The following is a 19,767-nucleotide window of genomic DNA, read 5'->3' on the forward strand; positions in this document are numbered from 1 at the left end:
GATATAGCATTTTTAAGAAAAAAAAAATTAACAAAGTTCGACGGTGGTCACCATTCAATTAGAGTAATATCGGTCTCCAAGAGGTAGTTCAATCAGCTAGGGACCACACCTAATGAAGCGAAAGTCACTAGTTCGAATTCCCCTCTCTCTCTTATGCAGACATCTAAAAAAAAAAAAATAGAGTAATATTGAATCTGCAACTCTCATTTTACTCGCATTTTATTGGACTAATGTGAGTTTCTCAATCATTCGGATAAAAAGTTAACGCAATTAATAGTTGAAGAATAAAAATGTGATCTTTAATGGTGGAATAAAAAAAATAAGAAAATAAAAATGAAAAATGGAAAGAGCTCAAACCGCCCACAACCCCATCACCCATCAACTTCCAGCAAACAGCGCTTTCGTAAGCTTCCACCATCCCATGACGGTGACAACCTCTCTGATTGAGGACCACTATGCACACTCTCTCTCTCTCTCTCTCTCTCTCTCTCTTTCTCTGGTTTCATGGTTTTTTGTGGTGTCCACAGGCACGTCATGAGTACCGGTTCTTGGTGCCCAACTCTGCCTTATCTTCTTATCTCTTCTCCTTCCTTCGCCAACTGAAATTAAGAAAAAGAATTTTTATAAAGCTTGGTTGGTAGGCCATCGCTGTTCCCCTCATTCCACGGCCGCTCTTCTTCTTCTGGCCTCCTCCTCCTCCTCCTTATCAATTTCCCATTTTTTTATATTTCCAAACACACACACACACACATATATATATATATAAAACAAGATTTATCCAAAAACATAAAATCAAACTATGAAACAAGTTAATCATTAAATTCAAAAAAGAAGAAAAAAACTTGGTTTATGATTAACAAAAAAAAAAAAAAACTATTGCTTGCTGCTGCTGCTGCTCAGCTGCTGCTTAGGTCTTGTTACAACTGAGAGACAGAGATCATCTAAACCTATCAAACAGAAACTTTTGATTCTATTTTCACACCCAACATCAACTTTTGGCGTGTCAGATATTTTCCTTCTTTTTTTCTGTTTCTTGCAAACCAGAGCGAACGACGTCGTAGAAGATCGATGGAAATAAAGCATCTGTATATATATTATTCATTCAATCTTCATCGGAGTTTTCCGGACCTGGGTACTCGTTTAAATCGGGCGTCTCGGAGACCCGAGCAGACTTTGACTGGGACGACGCATGGAGGGCGGTTTGGAGCGCGTCGACTCTGGCTCCGACTTCGGTGGCTTTCTTGCGTATAGAAGCGGCGGAGACGTCACGAAGTTCGTCGTCGTCTTCTTGGAAAAGTAAATCGGGGAAGTTAAGGCGAGCGGAAGGGCCGCGGAGATAGAACACGGCGGTGTCGTAGGCACGTGCGGCGGCGACAGGGGTTGTGTAGGAGCCAAGCCAAATCCTAGACCGCTTGTTTGGTTCTCTAATCTCAGCCACCCATTTCCCCCACTTTCTCATCCTAATACCCCTATACGGCTTCTCTTGCTGCTGCCTCTGCTTGCGCTTTTCTGCGATTCTCGACGAAGAATAACAGTTTCCTTCCATGGCAGGATATAAAATCACCACTATTTTTTCTATAACATATGATAAGGAAAAAAGAAAACAAAACCCAGCAACGGCAAGAGATTCTGATTTCAGTTCCAGAAAGTACACTTGGCCTCCGATGGCAGAAACAAGGTTGTGGAACATGTAGTCGCAAATATATATATATAGAGAGAGAGAGAGAGAGAGAGAGAGAGAGAGGGGCAAATTAGTTTCCTACTTGGCTGCTAGTCTGTCTTCAGGGTACGGCCGCCACGTTGATCTTCCTTTAAGATAAATCCAAAATTGGCCGACACAATCCATCAGCTCCCATGTCTATTAATCCCTCTCTCCCTCTCCCTCTCCCTCTCCTTCCTATGTTATGGTACATCGTATATGTGTATGCTACGTATGATTTAGAGGTGCACGGCTACAACCCTACAAATTACTTTAAATTAAGTAATTAATATTCCTTTGCATCTCTACATCACTATTGTAAAATAAAAATACGTATATATATTAATAATTTTAATTTGGATAATTCATTTTAATTAGTAAAGGGTTCTTCTTAAAGTTCTCTTATAATCATTCTAAATATGATATGACTTTTAAAATCACAAATAGATCAAAAGTCAATAAATCTCATCTAAAATTCAACGATGATTTTAAAAGTCACATCACATTTGAAGATGACCGTAAAAAAACTCTAAAAAGACTTATAGCATTACTTGAAATCAAAATATATATAATATGAAAGAGTTTTCGTATCTCGTTTTTTTAACCGTCTTTTTTAATTTATTTATTGACTGCTTTTCCATTACTCTTTTGCGACGTCTTCATCACCGTCGAGTTTCTATCCCTCAAATCTCTCTCATTGTCATCTTGTCGTGTAGAGTAGCCTTATTGTAAATTGTAAATTGTTTTTAATGATCAAAGGGCACTGTTATTCAACTACTCAAAAAGTGGATTTGATCATCTCATGCGATAAGATAATACTGAAGAATGCGGTGAAATAGGAGCTAAACAATGGTAAAAAGGTTATAGAAAAGCAAAGGGAGAGAGATCCGTGGGAGGTGGCAGGATAAAGATTTATTATATTTTTTGGACTTTTTTTTTTTTTTTTTTTTTAATATTGGACTTAATAGACTATTCATTAACAATATTAAAGTTATTTAAAAAAAAAAAAACAATAATAAAGTTATTGCACCATACAATAAACCTAGAAAATTGCAAAATATCTACCTTCTCTCTCTTAAAGCATCAATAATAGATTGTTTAAAACATCATATTCTTTACAATTAATTTTTTCAAATTCACTCTAACACAATCTTTTAAATATAGAGAATGCTATAGTAATTCTTTAGTTTCAATAAGTATTGTAGCATTCTATTTCGTTTTTTTATGCAATTTTAAAAAAGTTTATAGAGTATATATATATATTAAAAAACTAAATAGTTAAAATACATAATGTTACTTTTAGAAGAGTTAAAATGAATAATAATAACCCTAACGGATTAGCTCAAGTAATAACGTATCCATTAAGTTTAAAATTTGAATTATTTTAAGTGCAAACAATTTTTTTAGCCACGTTCATCGGTAAAGTCATTATTTTATTCGATATGAAATTTATCCAACATGAGTAAATATACATTAATACGAAGCGGCCTTGCCTTATATCTAAGGTCTCTCGACATAATAATGATAATAATAATAATAAGATGAGTTAAATATTGTAAGTGGGAATTGAGAGAAGGGCATCTTTGAAATAATATCCACGTAGCGGGTTGTAGGAATGTGAGCGCCGACGTGGATGGTTACATCTTACGTACGCAATGAGTTTGTCAAACTCTGGTAACTTGTGTGAATGACAACGCGACATGTTCGGTTTTATGGACAAGTGGATCAAATTTTTGAGGGGTAGAGAGATAGAGAGATAGGGGTCGGTGGAAGACGGATGGGATGGATAGAGTGCCTGTTGAGAATGACTTTCCGTCCACGCAATGACGAAGCCAGGTAGTGGAAATAGCAAAAGCTGGGGGGACTTTTTATTTATTTTGGTGGGTGGGGGGGGAAAGGAAAAATTATTATTAATTAGTAAAATTCTCAAGCCGTTCCTTTTGGATATTTGGCACGTGTGTAATTGTTTGGCGGTAATTAAAGGTTCTGGGTTAAAAAATAAAATAAAAAAATGCCATGGATCAATACAATACAAGACTCACCGTCTAAATAAGAAAAAGAAAAAGAAGTGGAATAATCAGCTGCTTTTAATTAATTGGGAAATCATACAATTTTTACTCTTTTTGGCACAACACATGATCCGACGGATAGGAGTTGTCAGATGATTGGTCATGATCAAATAATACACCTATGCGGCAAGTGGTGAGTGATATGTTTACATGTCTGGTCTGGGACACCCAACACACAAACCCAATTTCATTTGCTTAATTAAATCATTTTTTTTTTAATAAAAAAAAGTAAAGCCTCCACTAATCATGCCGGTCTTTTGACTGAAAAAAGAAAAAAAAAAAAAATAGACATAATTTGTATACAAGAAGTGGGGATCAAGAATCTGGAAATACTTAAAATATTGATTGATTCTTAATTAAATCGTGGTTGTTTATTATAAATGAAAGATGAAGATTATATACGTCACTGGAAAAATAAAGATTCACATGTAAGAATTGCAGACCAAGCTCTCCAACTTGGAGATCTCAGTCGGCAGAAGTGACAATAATAATGAATAAATAAATAATCATATACATGTATACCACCATAACCATGTCAATCATGAACAGGAATTTTGTGGATAGTATCAGAAAATATCATGGAATTTGCAATAATCACTGCAACAGGAAAGATGGAAAGAAAGATTATTAGACTTCAATCGATTGAATTTTTCTAAACCGACTTTACACGTGATCAGCTCTTAAGCATCCAAAACTATGAAAGCGAGCAGCACACCTTCTAATATTTATGCAAGTATTAATAAATAATAGAAAGTTGGTGGAAAAAATGTTCTTAAAGCTTGTATTGTTTTAAATTTGATCGGTGCGTTTGATAAAATAATGTTACGAAGCAGACGTGATTTTTTATGTGTTGTGATCTAAACCGTCCATTTAAATCGTGAGGGCCCTGTGATAGCCTTACTACTTCATCTTGAACTTGTTTAATCATGATCTAACGACTGTAGTCATTTGCTTCAAATTTAATTCAACAGTTTCTATTATGGATTCCTTTGAAACTTTCTTGGCTAAGAAAATAGATAGTGAAAGAGAAAAGGAGAGAACTCAAATCATCCACAAATATTACATCAGATAAGACTATGATCCAATCTTTAATCTTAATTAAAGATCCAGCTTCTAAAGGCTTTGCTTTGGAGTCTCTTATTTTGACATAAGATAAAGTTTTCAACCAAAAATATTAATTTGGAACCCCCCCCCCCCCAAAAAAAAAAATCTAATGTTTAGTTAAATATAAAACTTTTATGTTAAAATTAGGGTTTTAAATTAAACGAACTGTTAATAAATAACTTAAGCTCGACTTCAATTTCTTTATTAGACGAGTCAAGTTTGAAATAATAATTATTGTTCGAATATTAAACGAGTCAAATTTGGATAAACTTGACTCAGCTTGTTCAAGTCGTTTATATATATGTCTATATATATATATATATAACATCAAAAAATTTATAGTAATGGAGGATGTAAATCCGTTGGAAAATAAAAGACTTTAGGGTTCAGGTTTGATTGTAACAATTGAAATTTTATAAACATTATGTTAGAAAAACAAACCAAATGTGGACAAAAAATCTATTTAAGAACAATCCAAAATATATGAACTTATTTGATAAAATTATAAACTCCATGATCTATTTAATAACAGTCCATAAATACAGGAGTTAGTTTATTATTTTCCTCCTCCTTTTTTTAACCATTAGAAAAGGTTTATTCATTGGTTAATGGTTTTCAATTGCATTAGAAAAATAAATAAATAAATTAGAAGATTATTTTACACCGAAACAAATAGACCTTTCTTCTTTTCTCTTAGTATTACATACTTGTCAGTTAAAGAAGAAGACAAATACTTAATTTTTGCAAGTATAAAAAAATTGAAAAAACAAAAAAGTAGTTGTCTGGCCATATTCAAGGGAAGAGATGGGTGTTCTGGCTGCCCCAGTTACCAAAACAGGCCACGGGCGGACGTGGGGTCTCCATAATAGGCTGGGGGTGACCGCAGGCGGCTGCCCGGATCAAACTTGTGTTCACTAAAAATAAGTAGATGTACCCACATAACATTTTCTCAAACGTAGACCCCACTAAAAAACATCACATTTATATCATATCAAAACACATAAATGATAAATCCACTAGCATAGACCGACCATGTACTACTGACTGCTCTCTCTACCCACACTGTTATACCCACTCCATGAAGACACCTAAAATGGTTTCCTGATAATTAACGGCACAGCAACCATGGTATATCAGACCCATGTTTCTACCAGGGGATTGAATTTGAGGCTGTTAATCTCATTTCAAGACACCTTCATTTGACTTCCTATAATGAACAGTTTTTGACATCTACCGTCATAACAGGAGGCTACCGTCATTTCTGAAATTCAGTGAACATAGTCCTCACCTCCTCATCCATTAATGAACCCCAGAATAGTTGGTCAACAAACTATTTCTGTGAGATTTAACTATTTCATACAACTATTTGCATCCACAATCAAGACAATAATACATGATAATGGAGCTGTGAATTCCCCTATCTGGGGGTTTCAATAATTTAATCGTTAATCCATTTCTAAATTATATTTCTAGTGCCCCACTACAATTGGACCTATGCATCTCATAATTGATCAAAAGACAAAAAGTATAGAAGCATTGTGCATAATTAGGCCTGACCTCAGGAAGCGTAAGGTGAAGGACCCTCCATTGTGTGAAAGGGACTTCAGCGTCTGGGGCTTTGAAAACCACAATAAATCTTCATATAAACAAGCCTGCCGCCCATGATCAATAAGCCAATTTCACCTCTCATTTATCAAGTCAATCACTGCATAACTCCAATAAATAGATCATCACAAGGCAAGTTGGACTCTATTATAAAAAGAATCCATTTTCTAATCACAAATCAAGATGAAAAAAATTGTGGTGGGGAGCAAATCCTGTTTGTCTCTAGTAAAGCAACAAAACAGGTAAAATCCCAGTTGGTAATATGCATATGGGGAATTGGTGATGATGGATTAAACAGATAGAGCAGAGTGAGCAGGCACAGATTTTATATTTGATGACATTACAACCAATAGAATAATATAGCATAGAGTGTTCAGAAAAACTTCCATCACTGAGACAAGGACATCGTGATAAACATAAAATGTAACATAAATCTGCAAAATTGTAGAACCAGTTCAATCTAGTAGTATTCATGAAAGGAAAAGTAGTTGAGACTGCTGGACAAAATAAACATCATCAGATAACTATGTGAGAAACTCCATCATACAACAAAACATTTTCAACAACTAAGTAGGACACGAATTCCGTATTATTATCTAGACTGATCAGTGATCAACTATTGGTATTTACTTCTTTAAGTGTCTATTTAGGATGAATAGACACAGAAATCATACACCAGGCTCCAGACCAGACAATTGGGATTATGAGCATAGAGGAATTATATAAAAAGTATTTATTAAATTACTTAATCTCTAATCTCGTGTTTTATATTGATAAACAAAGTAATATGAAGAAGAACTAGAGTCTTACTGCCTCTATAAATGACAGAACTTAGAGAGGGCCAATTACTTTATTAAAAAAAAAAAAAAAAATTCAGAGAGCCTAAAGACCAGTGAATCAGTGCAAATATATGACACTAATAACTTCCAGAAAAAATCAAGAGAAGCACAAAAATCATGCTCGCACACTCCCACTAAACTAATCAACTCTTATAAATGTTCATGAGTTGCATTTGCGTTGCCCTCCCACCTTCCTAGCCCCAAGTGTGGCTGGGGACTCTGCTGGGTAGATAACTGTGTGTTTTAAGCAGTCCCAACAAGGTTTAGTCAATTTTAAAGGCATGATCATCTGTTGCTACTAAAGAATAAAATATTCTATTTTCACCTAAACATTTTTTACTAGTATTTAGCATTAACATCTTCAATACTACATTTGTAACCTCGCTCGGTACCAGAAATATAATTTTTCTAAGGTTTTAATTCCTTCTTAATAAAATAGTCAACAAAGCCCTTACTCCCATCTAGCCAGACAAATCTTTCTTCAAAATGCAGCTTCTTCCAGGAGGTATTCTAGAAAATCACAGGCTTTGTCGTCACTAAAAACCTTTCTGCTACATGAAGCTTCATTTCAAAATTTAGACTTGGCATTGATTTTTTTTTTAGCAAGTACATTTTTTGTCCAATTTTAATAAGGTTTCTATTTAATCCCCATTATTCAATTGCGACAATATTGTCTTCCAATCTTCAACATCATTTCATTATCATCCCTGCATCCAAATCTGTTTAAACTTGATGAAAATGGACATGATATTTGATAGAAATTGCTGACATGGCATCACTTATCCATTTTTTTTTCTCCCTTAAAGAAAACAATCTCCTCCTCCTCCTCAATCCACCCCCTACTCGCTTCAATCCCAGAAACCTCAAAAAAGAACAAACCAGACAGCCACATATAAACCAAACAAATCTGTAGTTTCACACCAACGAAATAATAATAATAATAATAATAATAATAATAATAATAATAATAATTCCAGGAATAAAAATTACTCACCAGATCACCAATCCTGCGGGGTAGAAGAGGCTTTTGGATTGTGAGAGGAGCTCTAGGGAGGAGCATTAGTTGGGGTGCTTGGGCAATCGTGGTGGTGCTAGTCTTTATGGGGTGAGTCGAGGTTTGCATGTAAGGGTCATTTGGGTGGTTTCCTCTGAATTGGTGGGGCAAGTGTTGTTGGTTTGGATGTTGTCCAATTTGGTGCAGGAGGGAGCACTTGGTGACAACAAGCGTTTCAACAAGAGATTGGCGGAGGAAGAGAGTTGGGCAATAGGGGTTGTGGTGTTCCCATTGAGGTGAGGGTGGGAATCCATGGGAGGAGTGGAAGCATGGGTTACCTTCTGTTAAGTCAATGTAGACAGACTTGGACAGAGAGATGACATTGAGATAATGATGACAATTAAAAACATCATCACAATTGGGAGAACAAATACCAAATGGAAACACTATTACAGGTTGGAGGACCAAAAAACATAATTTGCCCTTTTCCTTTTCCATTCATCTTCATCCTGCCATAACTACAATCACTCAAGAAAAAAGTTATAAGGGATTTTTACATAAAATTGAAATAATTAAGATAAAGCAATAGTAACAACAATCACAACCAGCAATTAAAACTGATCTTCAGGCTTTTACTAATTAACTCCACAAAGCAAAAGAAACACAAACGATTTGAAGCATACATATACCATTTTTGCAGACCTGAAGACCATGAGCATTAACCTTAAGAGTCCGATGGTGAAGGAAAGAGTTCATGACGGGAAGAACAGATTATTATCTTCAAGTGTAAACAGCCAAACAAACAAATATCGTATTAGAGATGTTTTCGTACTACAAATGAACATTTTGGTTTTGTTAGACACGTTTCAAACTTGCTTGATTTGTGGCTGCGCCTGATGATGAACTCTGAAGACTGGCACAATCAAAATTCCTAACTCATAACCTTGGTTGGATTTGCAATAAATGATAATTTTATTATAAGCTTGGCAGTTCAAGAAAGTTCAACAGTTTGCATGACAAGATGAAACATCATCAAAAGAACTATGTGAGAAACTCCATCACACGATTAAGTTTTTCAACAATGAACACCAGTTAAAGTAGCCAAAGTAGTTTCTGTTTTATCAAGGATGATCCACACATGTTCTTTTATATGTAATTTAATCTTATTAGAAGCACAGAAACGTGCTCTAATATAGAGAAAAAGAAGAACAAAATTCCAAAAACTCAGGAAAAGTAGAACATGGCAGACTATTGAATGTTATTGTCCATGTATAGAGGGATCTGAACAGAATACTTTTCAGCTCTAACACCGAAGTTTCTCGATTTTTAAAGCTCCTTGCATTCCGCTCTCTCGAAATATACCGCATTAAACACAAAGGAGCATCCTCCAAACTTCCAAAACATTACAATTTCCCATCTATCATTTCCCACTCACCAACAACTCTCGCACTTCTAGGCGTAACCTAGTCAATGCTAAGAAATTGGAAAAAGGAACTCCATAATTCTCTTACTATTTTATAATGAAGAAGAAGGCGATCAATAGATTCCACACTTTTCTTGCACATACAACACCAATCCAACAAAGTGACGTTCCCCTTCCTCAAATTATCCAAAGTCAATATTTTTCCTAAGGCCACCGTCCATTCATAGAACGCCACTCTCGAAAGAGTTTTAACTCCAAATACTCTTCCAAGAAAAAAGGGAACTTACGGGGATAAATAACACATGAAAGTAGGATTTCACTTCAAACTTTTTTCCTTTTAGAAGGAATCCAACAAATTCTATCATCACCTCTTTGTCTTACTCTGTGAGAATACAACAACTCAAATAAAGAAGAGACCACTTTGCATACCACCATAACCACTTTCCCAGAAGAGCTTAGTTAAACTGAATCAGATTCTTTCCTCCCAAACCTCCTAATTTTACCAGAATACAAATTTTCGACCAACTCACTAAATGGAACTCAATCTCATTAGCCAAGTCCAACCCCTAAAAAATCCGTCTAAAGTTTTTCAAGCCTATTAGCCACGATTACATGAATAGGAAAGAGAGACAAATAATACGTTAGCAAATTAGAAAGAGTGGTTTTTTTTTTATTCAAAGTCAACCTGCCTCCTTTGGATAGATAAAGCCTCTTCCAACCCGCCAAACGATGTTCCATTTTTTTTTTCAATAACGTCATTCCAAATAATTGTAGCCTTGTAAGAAGCTCCTAAAGGAAGACCCAAGCACTTGGTAGCTAATGATATTATGGTAAGTCAACATTCGAGGATCAATTGTTGGCTTTGTTTACTGCGATCATAGAAAATACAGGGAACACCAATCCACTAAATAATTGAAATCTTGGCTTCAGCATAACTGGGACCATGATATGAGTATAGTTATGTACACATAAGAATCATATAAAAACTAATTTAATCTATTAATTTATCTAACCGCAAACCTCACTTTTTGAGCACATGCAAGATAATTGATGAGCAAAGTAATAGAATTAGAGCTCTACTAACTCTTTAAATAACAAGTACTTGAGGGGGAACACCATCAATGGATGCTATATTCTTTAAATGGATAAATTCTCATATAAAGTTGAGATAGCCTAAAGATTAGTGAATCAATCCCCATATTATATATCACATTTTATGAGTTCCAGAAAGGACAATCATGCTCTCAAACACCATTGAACTAATCAAATTTTATGAATGCTCACCTAATAAAAATGTTACATTTTCCTTTCTCATCCCACCGCCCCACCTCCAAGGGTGGGCAGTGCTGAGTGCTGTGTGCGCATATGCGGCTTTGTATTTTAAGTAGGCCTAACAAGGTTTTAGTCAAATGCAGAGGCACTATACTCTGTTACATATAATATTTCCATCTAAACATTTCCAAAATTTTAATCTCTAACCTCATTATTAGCGGTAGAAATATAATAGGTTAATTTTTCAATTCCCTAGTCTAAAACTCAAGAAAACTTATAAACCCATCTAGTCAAGGTCATGTAGACATCTTTCTACAAAATGCAACTTTACTTAGAGCCACACATCTTCTAGAAAATCACAGGCCTAATCTCCCCTCAAATGTTTCTGCTAGAAGCCCAAATGCATCTTCCTTTCAATCTGTAACCAATTTCTTTCTCTCTCTTTTTTCCCATTCATTTATCCAATATTCATCTTGGCATGACTACAACACCTCTGGAGCTTGTAAAAAGGGTTTTCACATAAACTTTTAAGTAGCAAGAAAAAACAACAGCAACGATATTCAAGATCGGTAAATAGTATTATGATATCAAGACAAAACCAACCAAACCAGTGTTTAAAGTAAAGCAGCAAACAATTTGTCTTATAACTGTGCGAAAATTTGTTCCCCGTGGAAAAATAAACTAGTTTTTGCGCAGATGAATACAAAACACATAATGCTACCACAACTAAACACCTTTCTGCTACTGATTCAAATTTCAGGACTAAACACCATACCAAGGCAAAATGCTAAGAAAACCATCAAAACAGAAACAGGTCCTGAATGAATTGCAGTATCGTTCCAATTCTCATTATAAATCATTTATAAAATCAATTCCAGCTTTTGCTAACTCTACGCAAACAATGGAAACATACTTGGATGTTCTGGAGCAGACAAATACTATTCTGCAAACTTGAATACCACACTACAAGCGACTTTCAGAGTTTTGATGAACATTGTGGTAATTTCTAGAAAAGCCAATCTATCAACTTTGTACATCTCGGAAACAGTGAGCTGCATATTCAGTCTCTTCCCATTTCCTAAGCGTAATTGCTCCAAAAATTCAAGCGAAACATCCTGGTTGCTTAAAAGAATGCATTACTACATCAGTAATATCCATCATCCTCCTCACCATCCCATTCCTCCTCCTCACTATCCCATTCCTCCTCTTCCCCTTCAGAAAAAGCTGAAATCCTCAGACCATTAATCTCGGTCCTCGCAGCAACAAGCTCATCCACCAGACCGTCCAACAAGTCGCTCTCACTATCCACATTCCCATCCAAACTAGAAACCGAAAACAACTCATCCTCCTCCTCCCTCCGCCTTTCACTCTTGGGCACCAAATCCTTCTCCGCCACCTCCCCATTCTGCACACGAATCCAGGGCATCCAAAGATCCGCGTGCCTACCTAACGCCCTGTCCCAATCTCCCACCACCACCGTCCCCAAATTCGCCTCCCTCGCCTTCCTCAACATCTCCGAGAAATCCGAGTCGTCCGACACCAGAAACAACCAATCCACCCCTCGGCTCATCGAGTGCTGCATTTGCCTCTTCACCGCCCAATCCGCCGCCTGAGGCTTATCCTCCACCGTCTTCACGAATACCCCGGCGCGCCTCAGCTCGGAGGCCAGCCCGTACCCGACCTTGGGAGCGATCAAAGACCTAGCCGCCTCGTTGTACTTGTCGTTTCCGGATATGAACCTCTCCTTGTAACGCTGCCGCTTCTTTCCCTTCAGCGACCTCATTCGGTTCAGTTTCTTCTGGCGCTCCCGCTCGTGGAGCTGCTTGAAGTGCTTCTTCAGGTCGAGATTGGTCTTGCACTTGCGGCCGCATACCCCGCACACGTAGGGCTGGGAGGGCACGGTCAGGCCCTTGCGCTCCAACACGTCCAATTGCTTGCGCTCGCGCCGTTCCTCTACCACCCACTGCGGCATGTGGATGAACGCGTGGCGGTTCGCGTAGGCCGACATGTCGATGACGTCGCCGAATCGTTGGGCCAGCTGTTTCAGCGCCATGGCCGCCTCGTACGGCGGGCCGCGCGGGGGTTTGTTATCAAGGTCCCAAAGGACCACGACCTTTTTCTGCTTCGGCGCGTACACGCCATGCTTGTTCTTGAACATGTCGATATCGGAGGCCGCCGAGAATACGACGCCGTTGGAGGCGCATGCAATGGTTTGGCATCGGGGAGGAAGTCTGGTGGTGGATTTGAATGGGTAATTGAGGAGGAAGGAAGATTGAGAGGAAGGGAAGGAAGTTGTGTGGAGGAAGAGCGAGGGGAGGGTGTGCATTGCATTGACGAGGAGATTCATCGTTCATTTTATGCTTTGCTCCTCCGTAAGAGATGGGCGTTATACTTTCGTTCACTGATTTTTTAGCTTGGTGTATCAGATGGTAAGGATAAGGAGGCTGTACATATCCAGATATTCTATAAGGATCCCTTACAATTTTAATTTTAAACAAATATTATATTCTTAAATTATGTAATTTTAGCTGCTTTTAGGCTTCGAAATGATCGAGTATAGTCTCTACAAAAGTGAAGAAGAAGCGTTTTGAGAGGAAAACTCTTTTTGGTTACTTTGATAACATGCAAAAATTTTAATAGATTGCATTTTTTTAACCATTTTGATGCCTAAAAAAAGCTTAAATTACGTAATTTGAGAATATACAATGTTAAAAAAATTATTGGAAATCCTGATCGTTCATGTTCATCGGAGTTACTAACAAGTACGAAATAGTCTATCATTATATTAGATTAATACTACATATTACATGTTCCTGTTAATGTGGTAGTCTTAACGAAACATTAGATTTTTTTTTTTTTTTTTTTTCAACAAGAACGGATATAATAGTTGTTTGAGAGTGTCACATTATTTTTGTAAAAAATTATTTCTCTGTTATTTATAACAACTCTTATGTTCAAATTTCTCACTCCCAATGGGACGTGAATTCATACGTGAGTTCTACAAATTTAATGATAAATTTGAAAAACACATAAGCAAAGTTGGACAGAAAAATGCAAAAATAAAATTGATATTTCTCATTACATAATAAAAGCCATCATAATAAAAGTTAAAACATGCACCCCCAAAACATTTAAAATTACCGTCAAACAAACAAAAAAAAAAAACAAAATCTTTAAAAAACATTAACAAACATAGTATTAGTTGAATTTATTTAATATGAATGTAATAAGAGATCCGAGTAAAATGTTAGGTAATTGGACTAGGAGATATGAGCAAAGGAGGAAAGAAAGGCGTCGGCCAGTTTGAGACCCACGCAAATCTCAGACTTGGTATCCAAGTGCTTGTCATCTGCTAAAAAGGTTGAGCCCATGCCATCAACACACTTGACATTTTTCTCATCAAAATTCAGCTGAACACTTCTTATAAGATTCATAAATGGTCCTTGATCTGCTGAGCATATTCCAACCTGCACACAAAAGGTCCACAATTTTTAAAATTTTTTTTTTCTTCTTCTTCTAATTATCTGCAAAAAATAAATATATTTAGTGGTTGAAATCTCTACTTCTACCTTTTCTCTAAAATTTTAACAAAAGACGTACCAGTTAACAAATTCTTTATTCAATGTTAAATTTAACTCTGGTCAATAATGCTTTTTAAATGTAAGCATTTACGTATGTTGAGCTCTTCAAAATTTCTTTATACTTATTCTGACGGTTAGAATATAGAAATATTCAGAGAGTTCGATGTTTAGTAGTTTTGAAAAGTGGATAACTAAATCAATTAAACTAGATTTTTAGAGTTAAATTTAGAAAAATATTAAAGAACTCATTGTGAATGCTCTAATTAACCGGGTGAGATTTGAGGGAGCCTATTGTTAGTTAATATTTAGTTATCCTATATCTTGGAGGATTTGATTAGTTTACATTACTATAAATAAAGGGATTTGATTAGATTTGAATAAATTCAAATCATCAATATATAAGGCCTATAAATAGAGGCTAGCCCTTAGGGCTTTTTAGTTGATTCACTCAAATTATTAATAATTCTCCATGGTTCATAATATTTTTGGACAACATTAACACTCGAAAAATACCCACTATTAAGCAAAGAACTTGACAAAAATACCATGATTATGGGGAGATCAGGTTGGTCGAGATCCTGTCGGAGATCATTGATGAATTTCTCAAATCTGCCCTTATACAACTTGGAATCTTGCTCCGACGTATCGCTCTCACCTTGGTACCAAAGCAGCGCTCGAATTTTACCCCCACCGCCATTCAAGGAGGCCTTCGCCCTATCCACCAGCTGGTTGTATAATGCAGCCCCCCGAGCCCACTCCACTATCCTGGTTCCTCCTATGGCACAGGGGACCAGACCAATGCTCCCAAAGCTCGGGTCTTTGGCCAAGATTGCATTCGCAAAAGGCATCCCGGGTCCGATCCCACAGGTCTTCGAACAATCAATATCCTGGTGAAGAGGCTCATGGGCTTCCTCCCAGCTCTTGTTTGCATTAAGTCGGAGGATATTTGGGTTGGGGCTGCATTCCGGCGGGATTTCGCCGTCCCATTTGATGATGTTGTTGTCGGTGTCGTCATAGTTGCCTCCTCGTCCGGACATGTTGCTCTGTCCGGCCAACAGAAAAATGTTCTTGGGCTGACATCCTTCGACCTTCACTTGAGCCATGAGTGCGTGATAAGAAGAGGAAGAAGGAGATCAGAAGAATCGTTTTATTTCTGGGGATGTCTCTTGTGCTATGTTGAATTAAGCAAGATGGTTTCCTTTTATATATATAACTTCCAATTTGCAACTATATTACAGATGGACTGTATAATTTGTTTCCAGGTTTGGTATATAATATTAATTGTGTGACAAAATAACAGATTTTAAAGATACGGTTACTTGTTTTATTACATTTTGTTGTAATTAATATATTCTGTCCGTCCAAAAAAAGAAATAATGACCGTAGCCTTCAATTTGAGCCTCATTTCCGTAACTGATAAAACAAACAAAAAGTTTCGCATTCATGATGTCCTTAATTCTCCTAATTGACTGTTTTATTTTGTAACAAAAAAGAAGCAATTAATGTTTCGTAAAGAAGAGGTTAAATGCTTTGCTTGTTACATGACTTGTTAATTTCTCATAATTAAAACGTAATGACAAATGCTTTGTTGTTGTTGTTGTTGTTGTTTTTTTTTTTTTTTTTTTAATATGTCCATGCAAGAAGAGAGAAAAGAGAGCGGGAGATTCGAACTAGTGACTTCGCTTTATTAGCCATGGTCCCAGTCGATTAAGCTACTCTTTGAAAACTAAACTATTGATGCTGGGAGAAGAGAAATTTCCTTTATTGTCATGTCGTTAGGTATAAGTTATAATGCTCCTGAGAAAATTATATTATTTTATAATATTTATGTTGCGCTACTAATATTTTCTTTATAAAACTCCCAACAAAAGTGTCACACATATATATATATATATATATATATATATATGGCTTAATAGATTTTGAGGCTTAAGACGACAAACTTAAAAAAAGCATTTTTTATATTCAAATATTTAATTAAATAATTTTTATTTAAAATTATTCTTCTTTTTTTTGTTCTTTATTTTTTTCAAATGACTTTCAAAATTCATCTAAGGAGACATTTAATTTCAACATATGTCATATTTTGTATTAAGTTACATATTATTCTTTTTAGGAGAAAGTCTACATACCCCCCTCAAACTACCACCTAATTGACAATGTTCCCCCAAACTTTAAATTGCGACAATGTACCCCCAAACTATCAAAACATTGTCAATGTCCCCCTCATTGACGAAACTACCCTTAGTAAAATTTTTTTTTTAAAAAAAAAATAGTAAAATTTCTGAAAAAACCTAAAATAAAATAAATAAAAAAATCTTTTTATTAGAAAAAAAAAATTAAAAATTTTGATTTTCTTTTTATAAAAAAAATTTCGTTTTTTTTTTTTTTTTGTGTTTTTTTTTTAAAGTTTTCTTTTATAATTTTTAAATAAAAATTTCCGTTTTAAAAAAAATTAAAATATTTTTGTTTAAAAAAAATAAAATTTTCGTTTTTTTAAAACATATTTTAAAAAAATATAAAAAAATAATAATTGATTTTTTTAAAATAAAAATTTCGGTTTAAAAAAAATCATTTAAAAATTAAAATAATTTTTTGAAAAAAATTAAAATTTTCGTTTTAATTTTTTTTTTTGAATTTTAGGGGTATTTTTGTCATATTGATAAATATAAAGGGGCATTTTGATATTTTTGCTAGCTTTAGGGGGGATATTGACAATATTTTGGTAGTTTGGGGGGTACATTGTCAATTGAGTGGTAGTTTGAGGGGGGTATGTGGACTTTACCCTTCTTTTTATGTATAATTTAATTTGTGCAAAACAAAATTTACTTTATTTTAAAAAGTAGTTTAATGAACGACTTAGCCAATATGTTGGTTTCAAGTTCATGTGACATTATGAGATTAGTAACTGCTTTAAGAGTGCAATTAATGTAACTTTTCATTTTTCTCTTTCTTTTTCTTAAAAGTCTTAATATTTTGGAATTCAATTCTTTATATTTATGTTTTACTGTTATTGGCGCCTTAATTAAAGAGCACCGACAAACAGGCTTCAATACAACTTAAAAGTTCTCCCCCTCCCTTTCCCACCTCTTTTCCCCCATTTACTTTTGTTTACTTTTCTTTTGTTACAGGCTCAAGCTCCACTGGTTCGAGTGTGTCGTCCACCATTTATGCTGTGTCTTTTTTCAGGGTTGATGGGGCTCTTGGATTGAACTGTTCAAAGCTCAATCTACATCCCTCCATTAGACCCACCTCGACACGCGCCCCTCCATCGCTTGCTTCCAATGGTACTTACCGCTTCTGATTTCGGCAACCCCGCGACGGATTGTGACTTGCACACGCCTGCGCATAGTTTTTTCGCGCTTTGGCTAGAATCATCCGGCAGCCTTCCTCTGGTGGTGTTTTGTGGGCTTTTATGCCTTTTCTTTATTTTCTTTTTATTTTCTATTTTCCTTGTATTTTGTGGTCCCGACCTTTTGGATTAAGGATGTGAATAATTTTCTGACTTGCGAGTCGAGTAGGATGAGTTTTGGTATGGGGTCTTGGCTCCTTGTTACTACCTATGTATCAGATTGAGTATGTCTGAAGTAGACCTGTTGTTACAACTGAATATTAGTCATGGGTTAGCGAATGTTGATGTCATAGATAGGTCTTGAATGGAAGATTCTTATGTATGTATCTATGATGTTGTAACCTCGTAACTTTGGTTATGATTTTCTCAGAACTTTATACTTTACGATGTAAGAGCTTTATGCTCGTGATCTTTCTTCAATTAATGAGAGCGGAATGATTTCCTCTTTAAAGAGCACCAACTAACCTTTTTATCATAATATTATTTTTGAGAAATGCTTCCTCTTGATTTTCTCATAACTCTACTTGAATATTGTTTTCTAAAAAACTAGGAAAAAAAAAAAGAAAAAAACTTATCCCACCAGTCCCTCATATTTATTTTAGAAAGCAATATCCACATAGGATCAGGAGAATACCAGGAGAAACTGTAGCATTTCTCAAATTTTTATTTTTTTTATTATAATTGGGGTCTTAATTAAAGAGAATTTGGGGCTTTAATTTGTTTTTTAATAAAAGAAAGGGGAAACTACCTTTTGCCCCAATGAACTATAACGCCTTGGCACTTTCCCCCCATGAGCTGTCAATTGTACTACTTTGCCTCCATAAACTACCATTTTGTGCCTAAAACCCCATTTCATCAGTCAAAGCCGTTAACTCAGACGGTCAACCCATCACTTTGTGTCACTTTTGCCCCATGAACTACAACGCATTGTCACTTTGACCGTCTGAGTTAATGGTTTTAATTGACGGAAGGGGGTTTTAGGCATAAAATGGTAGTTCATGGGGGCAAATTAGTACAGTTGGCAGTTCATGGGGGGGAAAGTGGCAAGGCGTTGTAGTTTATAGGGGTAAAATGTAGTTTCCCCTAAAAGAAAACTTAATTATACTATCGTTATTTGATGCCTTATTTCATTGGGGACCTTAGGCAATTTCCTAATTTTTCCTATGCACTAAATACTAGATATTCACATTCATTCATAACTTATATATATTAGGGAAAAGTCCACATATCCCCATCTCAAACTACGATCTAATTGACAATGTTATCTTAAACTTTCAATTGTGACAATGTCTCTCTCTTCTCTCTCCACCCCAACTTTCAAGTGACAATGTCATCTCCCAAACTATCAAAAATTGTCAATGTTTCCCCTAATGACGAAATTAACCTTAATAAAATAAAAACAAAAATACGAAAACTTCCTTTTATTTATAAAAATTGAAAATTTTCGTTTATTTATTTATTTTATAATATTTTTTTAAAATAAAAATTTCTGTTTTAAACATACTTAAAAATTTTCTATTAAAAAAAATTGATTTTTTTTTGAATTGATAGGGGTATTTTTGTCTTATTGAGAAATCTATATGGACATTTTTATATTTTTGCTAGTCTTGGGGGGACATTGACAATATTTTAGTAGTTTGGGGGGACATTATCACAAGGACAAAGTTTTCCTCCAAACTAAGTTGGAGAAAATTTCCTCAAACTTAGTCTCTAAAATTGACATGTGTCCTCAAACATGTGCTTCTCATATGTTTTTTTTAATACCCTAATTTCCACAAACTATAGTTAACTCCACCGTTAGTTTCTCTCTCTCACGTTCTCTCTCTCTC

General features: G+C 35.4%; 3 protein-coding genes across 5 annotated transcripts; all 3 read right to left on the reverse strand.

Annotated features, from left to right (window-relative positions):
* Window positions 1-789: 789 nt before the first annotated feature.
* LOC132183872 (ethylene-responsive transcription factor RAP2-1-like) lies at window positions 790-1,704 on the reverse strand. Its single transcript, XM_059597332.1, has one exon. It carries the CDS (start codon window positions 1,688-1,690, stop codon window positions 1,103-1,105), a length of 588 nt encoding a protein of 195 aa, XP_059453315.1. The 5' UTR covers window positions 1,691-1,704; the 3' UTR covers window positions 790-1,102.
* A 2,479-nt stretch (window positions 1,705-4,183) lies between these two features.
* On the reverse strand, window positions 4,184-13,419 carry LOC132185851 (uncharacterized). 3 transcript variants are annotated; one of them, XM_059599650.1, is made up of 4 exons: window positions 11,919-13,419; window positions 8,311-8,828; window positions 6,430-6,577; window positions 4,184-4,365 (listed from the first exon to the last, which is right to left on the reverse strand). In XM_059599650.1, the coding sequence occupies exon 1, from the start codon at window positions 13,350-13,352 to the stop codon at window positions 12,150-12,152; it is 1,203 nt and encodes a 400-aa protein (XP_059455633.1). In that variant the 5' UTR covers window positions 13,353-13,419; the 3' UTR covers window positions 4,184-4,365; window positions 6,430-6,577; window positions 8,311-8,828; window positions 11,919-12,149. The 3 variants fall into 3 exon arrangements, with proteins under 3 accessions (XP_059455633.1, XP_059455632.1, XP_059455634.1); XM_059599649.1 differs by lacking the exon at window positions 4,184-4,365 and having other exon boundaries at window positions 5,499-6,577; XM_059599651.1 differs by lacking the exons at window positions 4,184-4,365; window positions 6,430-6,577 and adding an exon at window positions 7,526-8,178.
* Window positions 13,420-14,265: 846 nt separating this feature from the next.
* LOC132185093 (probable carbohydrate esterase At4g34215) lies at window positions 14,266-15,689 on the reverse strand. Its single transcript, XM_059598913.1, has 2 exons — window positions 15,119-15,689; window positions 14,266-14,456 (listed from the first exon to the last, which is right to left on the reverse strand). Exons 1-2 carry the CDS (start codon window positions 15,687-15,689, stop codon window positions 14,266-14,268), a joined length of 762 nt encoding a protein of 253 aa, XP_059454896.1.
* Between the last annotated feature and the right edge of the window lie 4,078 nt (window positions 15,690-19,767).

This window comes from Corylus avellana, chromosome ca6, assembly GCF_901000735.1.
Source record: "Corylus avellana chromosome ca6, CavTom2PMs-1.0".
NCBI lineage: Eukaryota > Viridiplantae > Streptophyta > Magnoliopsida > Fagales > Betulaceae > Corylus > Corylus avellana.

What these genes read in the sequence shown, in the direction of transcription:
- LOC132183872 (XM_059597332.1), bottom strand. Translation starts at nt 1,690, where the DNA reads ATGTTCCACAACCTTGTTTCTGCCATCGGAGGCCAAGTGTACTTTCTG.
- LOC132185851 (XM_059599650.1), bottom strand. Translation starts at nt 13,352, where the DNA reads ATGAATCTCCTCGTCAATGCAATGCACACCCTCCCCTCGCTCTTCCTC.
- LOC132185093 (XM_059598913.1), bottom strand. Translation starts at nt 15,689, where the DNA reads ATGGCTCAAGTGAAGGTCGAAGGATGTCAGCCCAAGAACATTTTTCTG. An exon ending in AATCATGGTATTTTTGTCAA is followed by an intron (nt 14,457 to 15,118) that starts GTTCTTTGCTTA and finishes GAATATGCTCAG; the next exon opens with CAGATCAAGGACCATTTATG.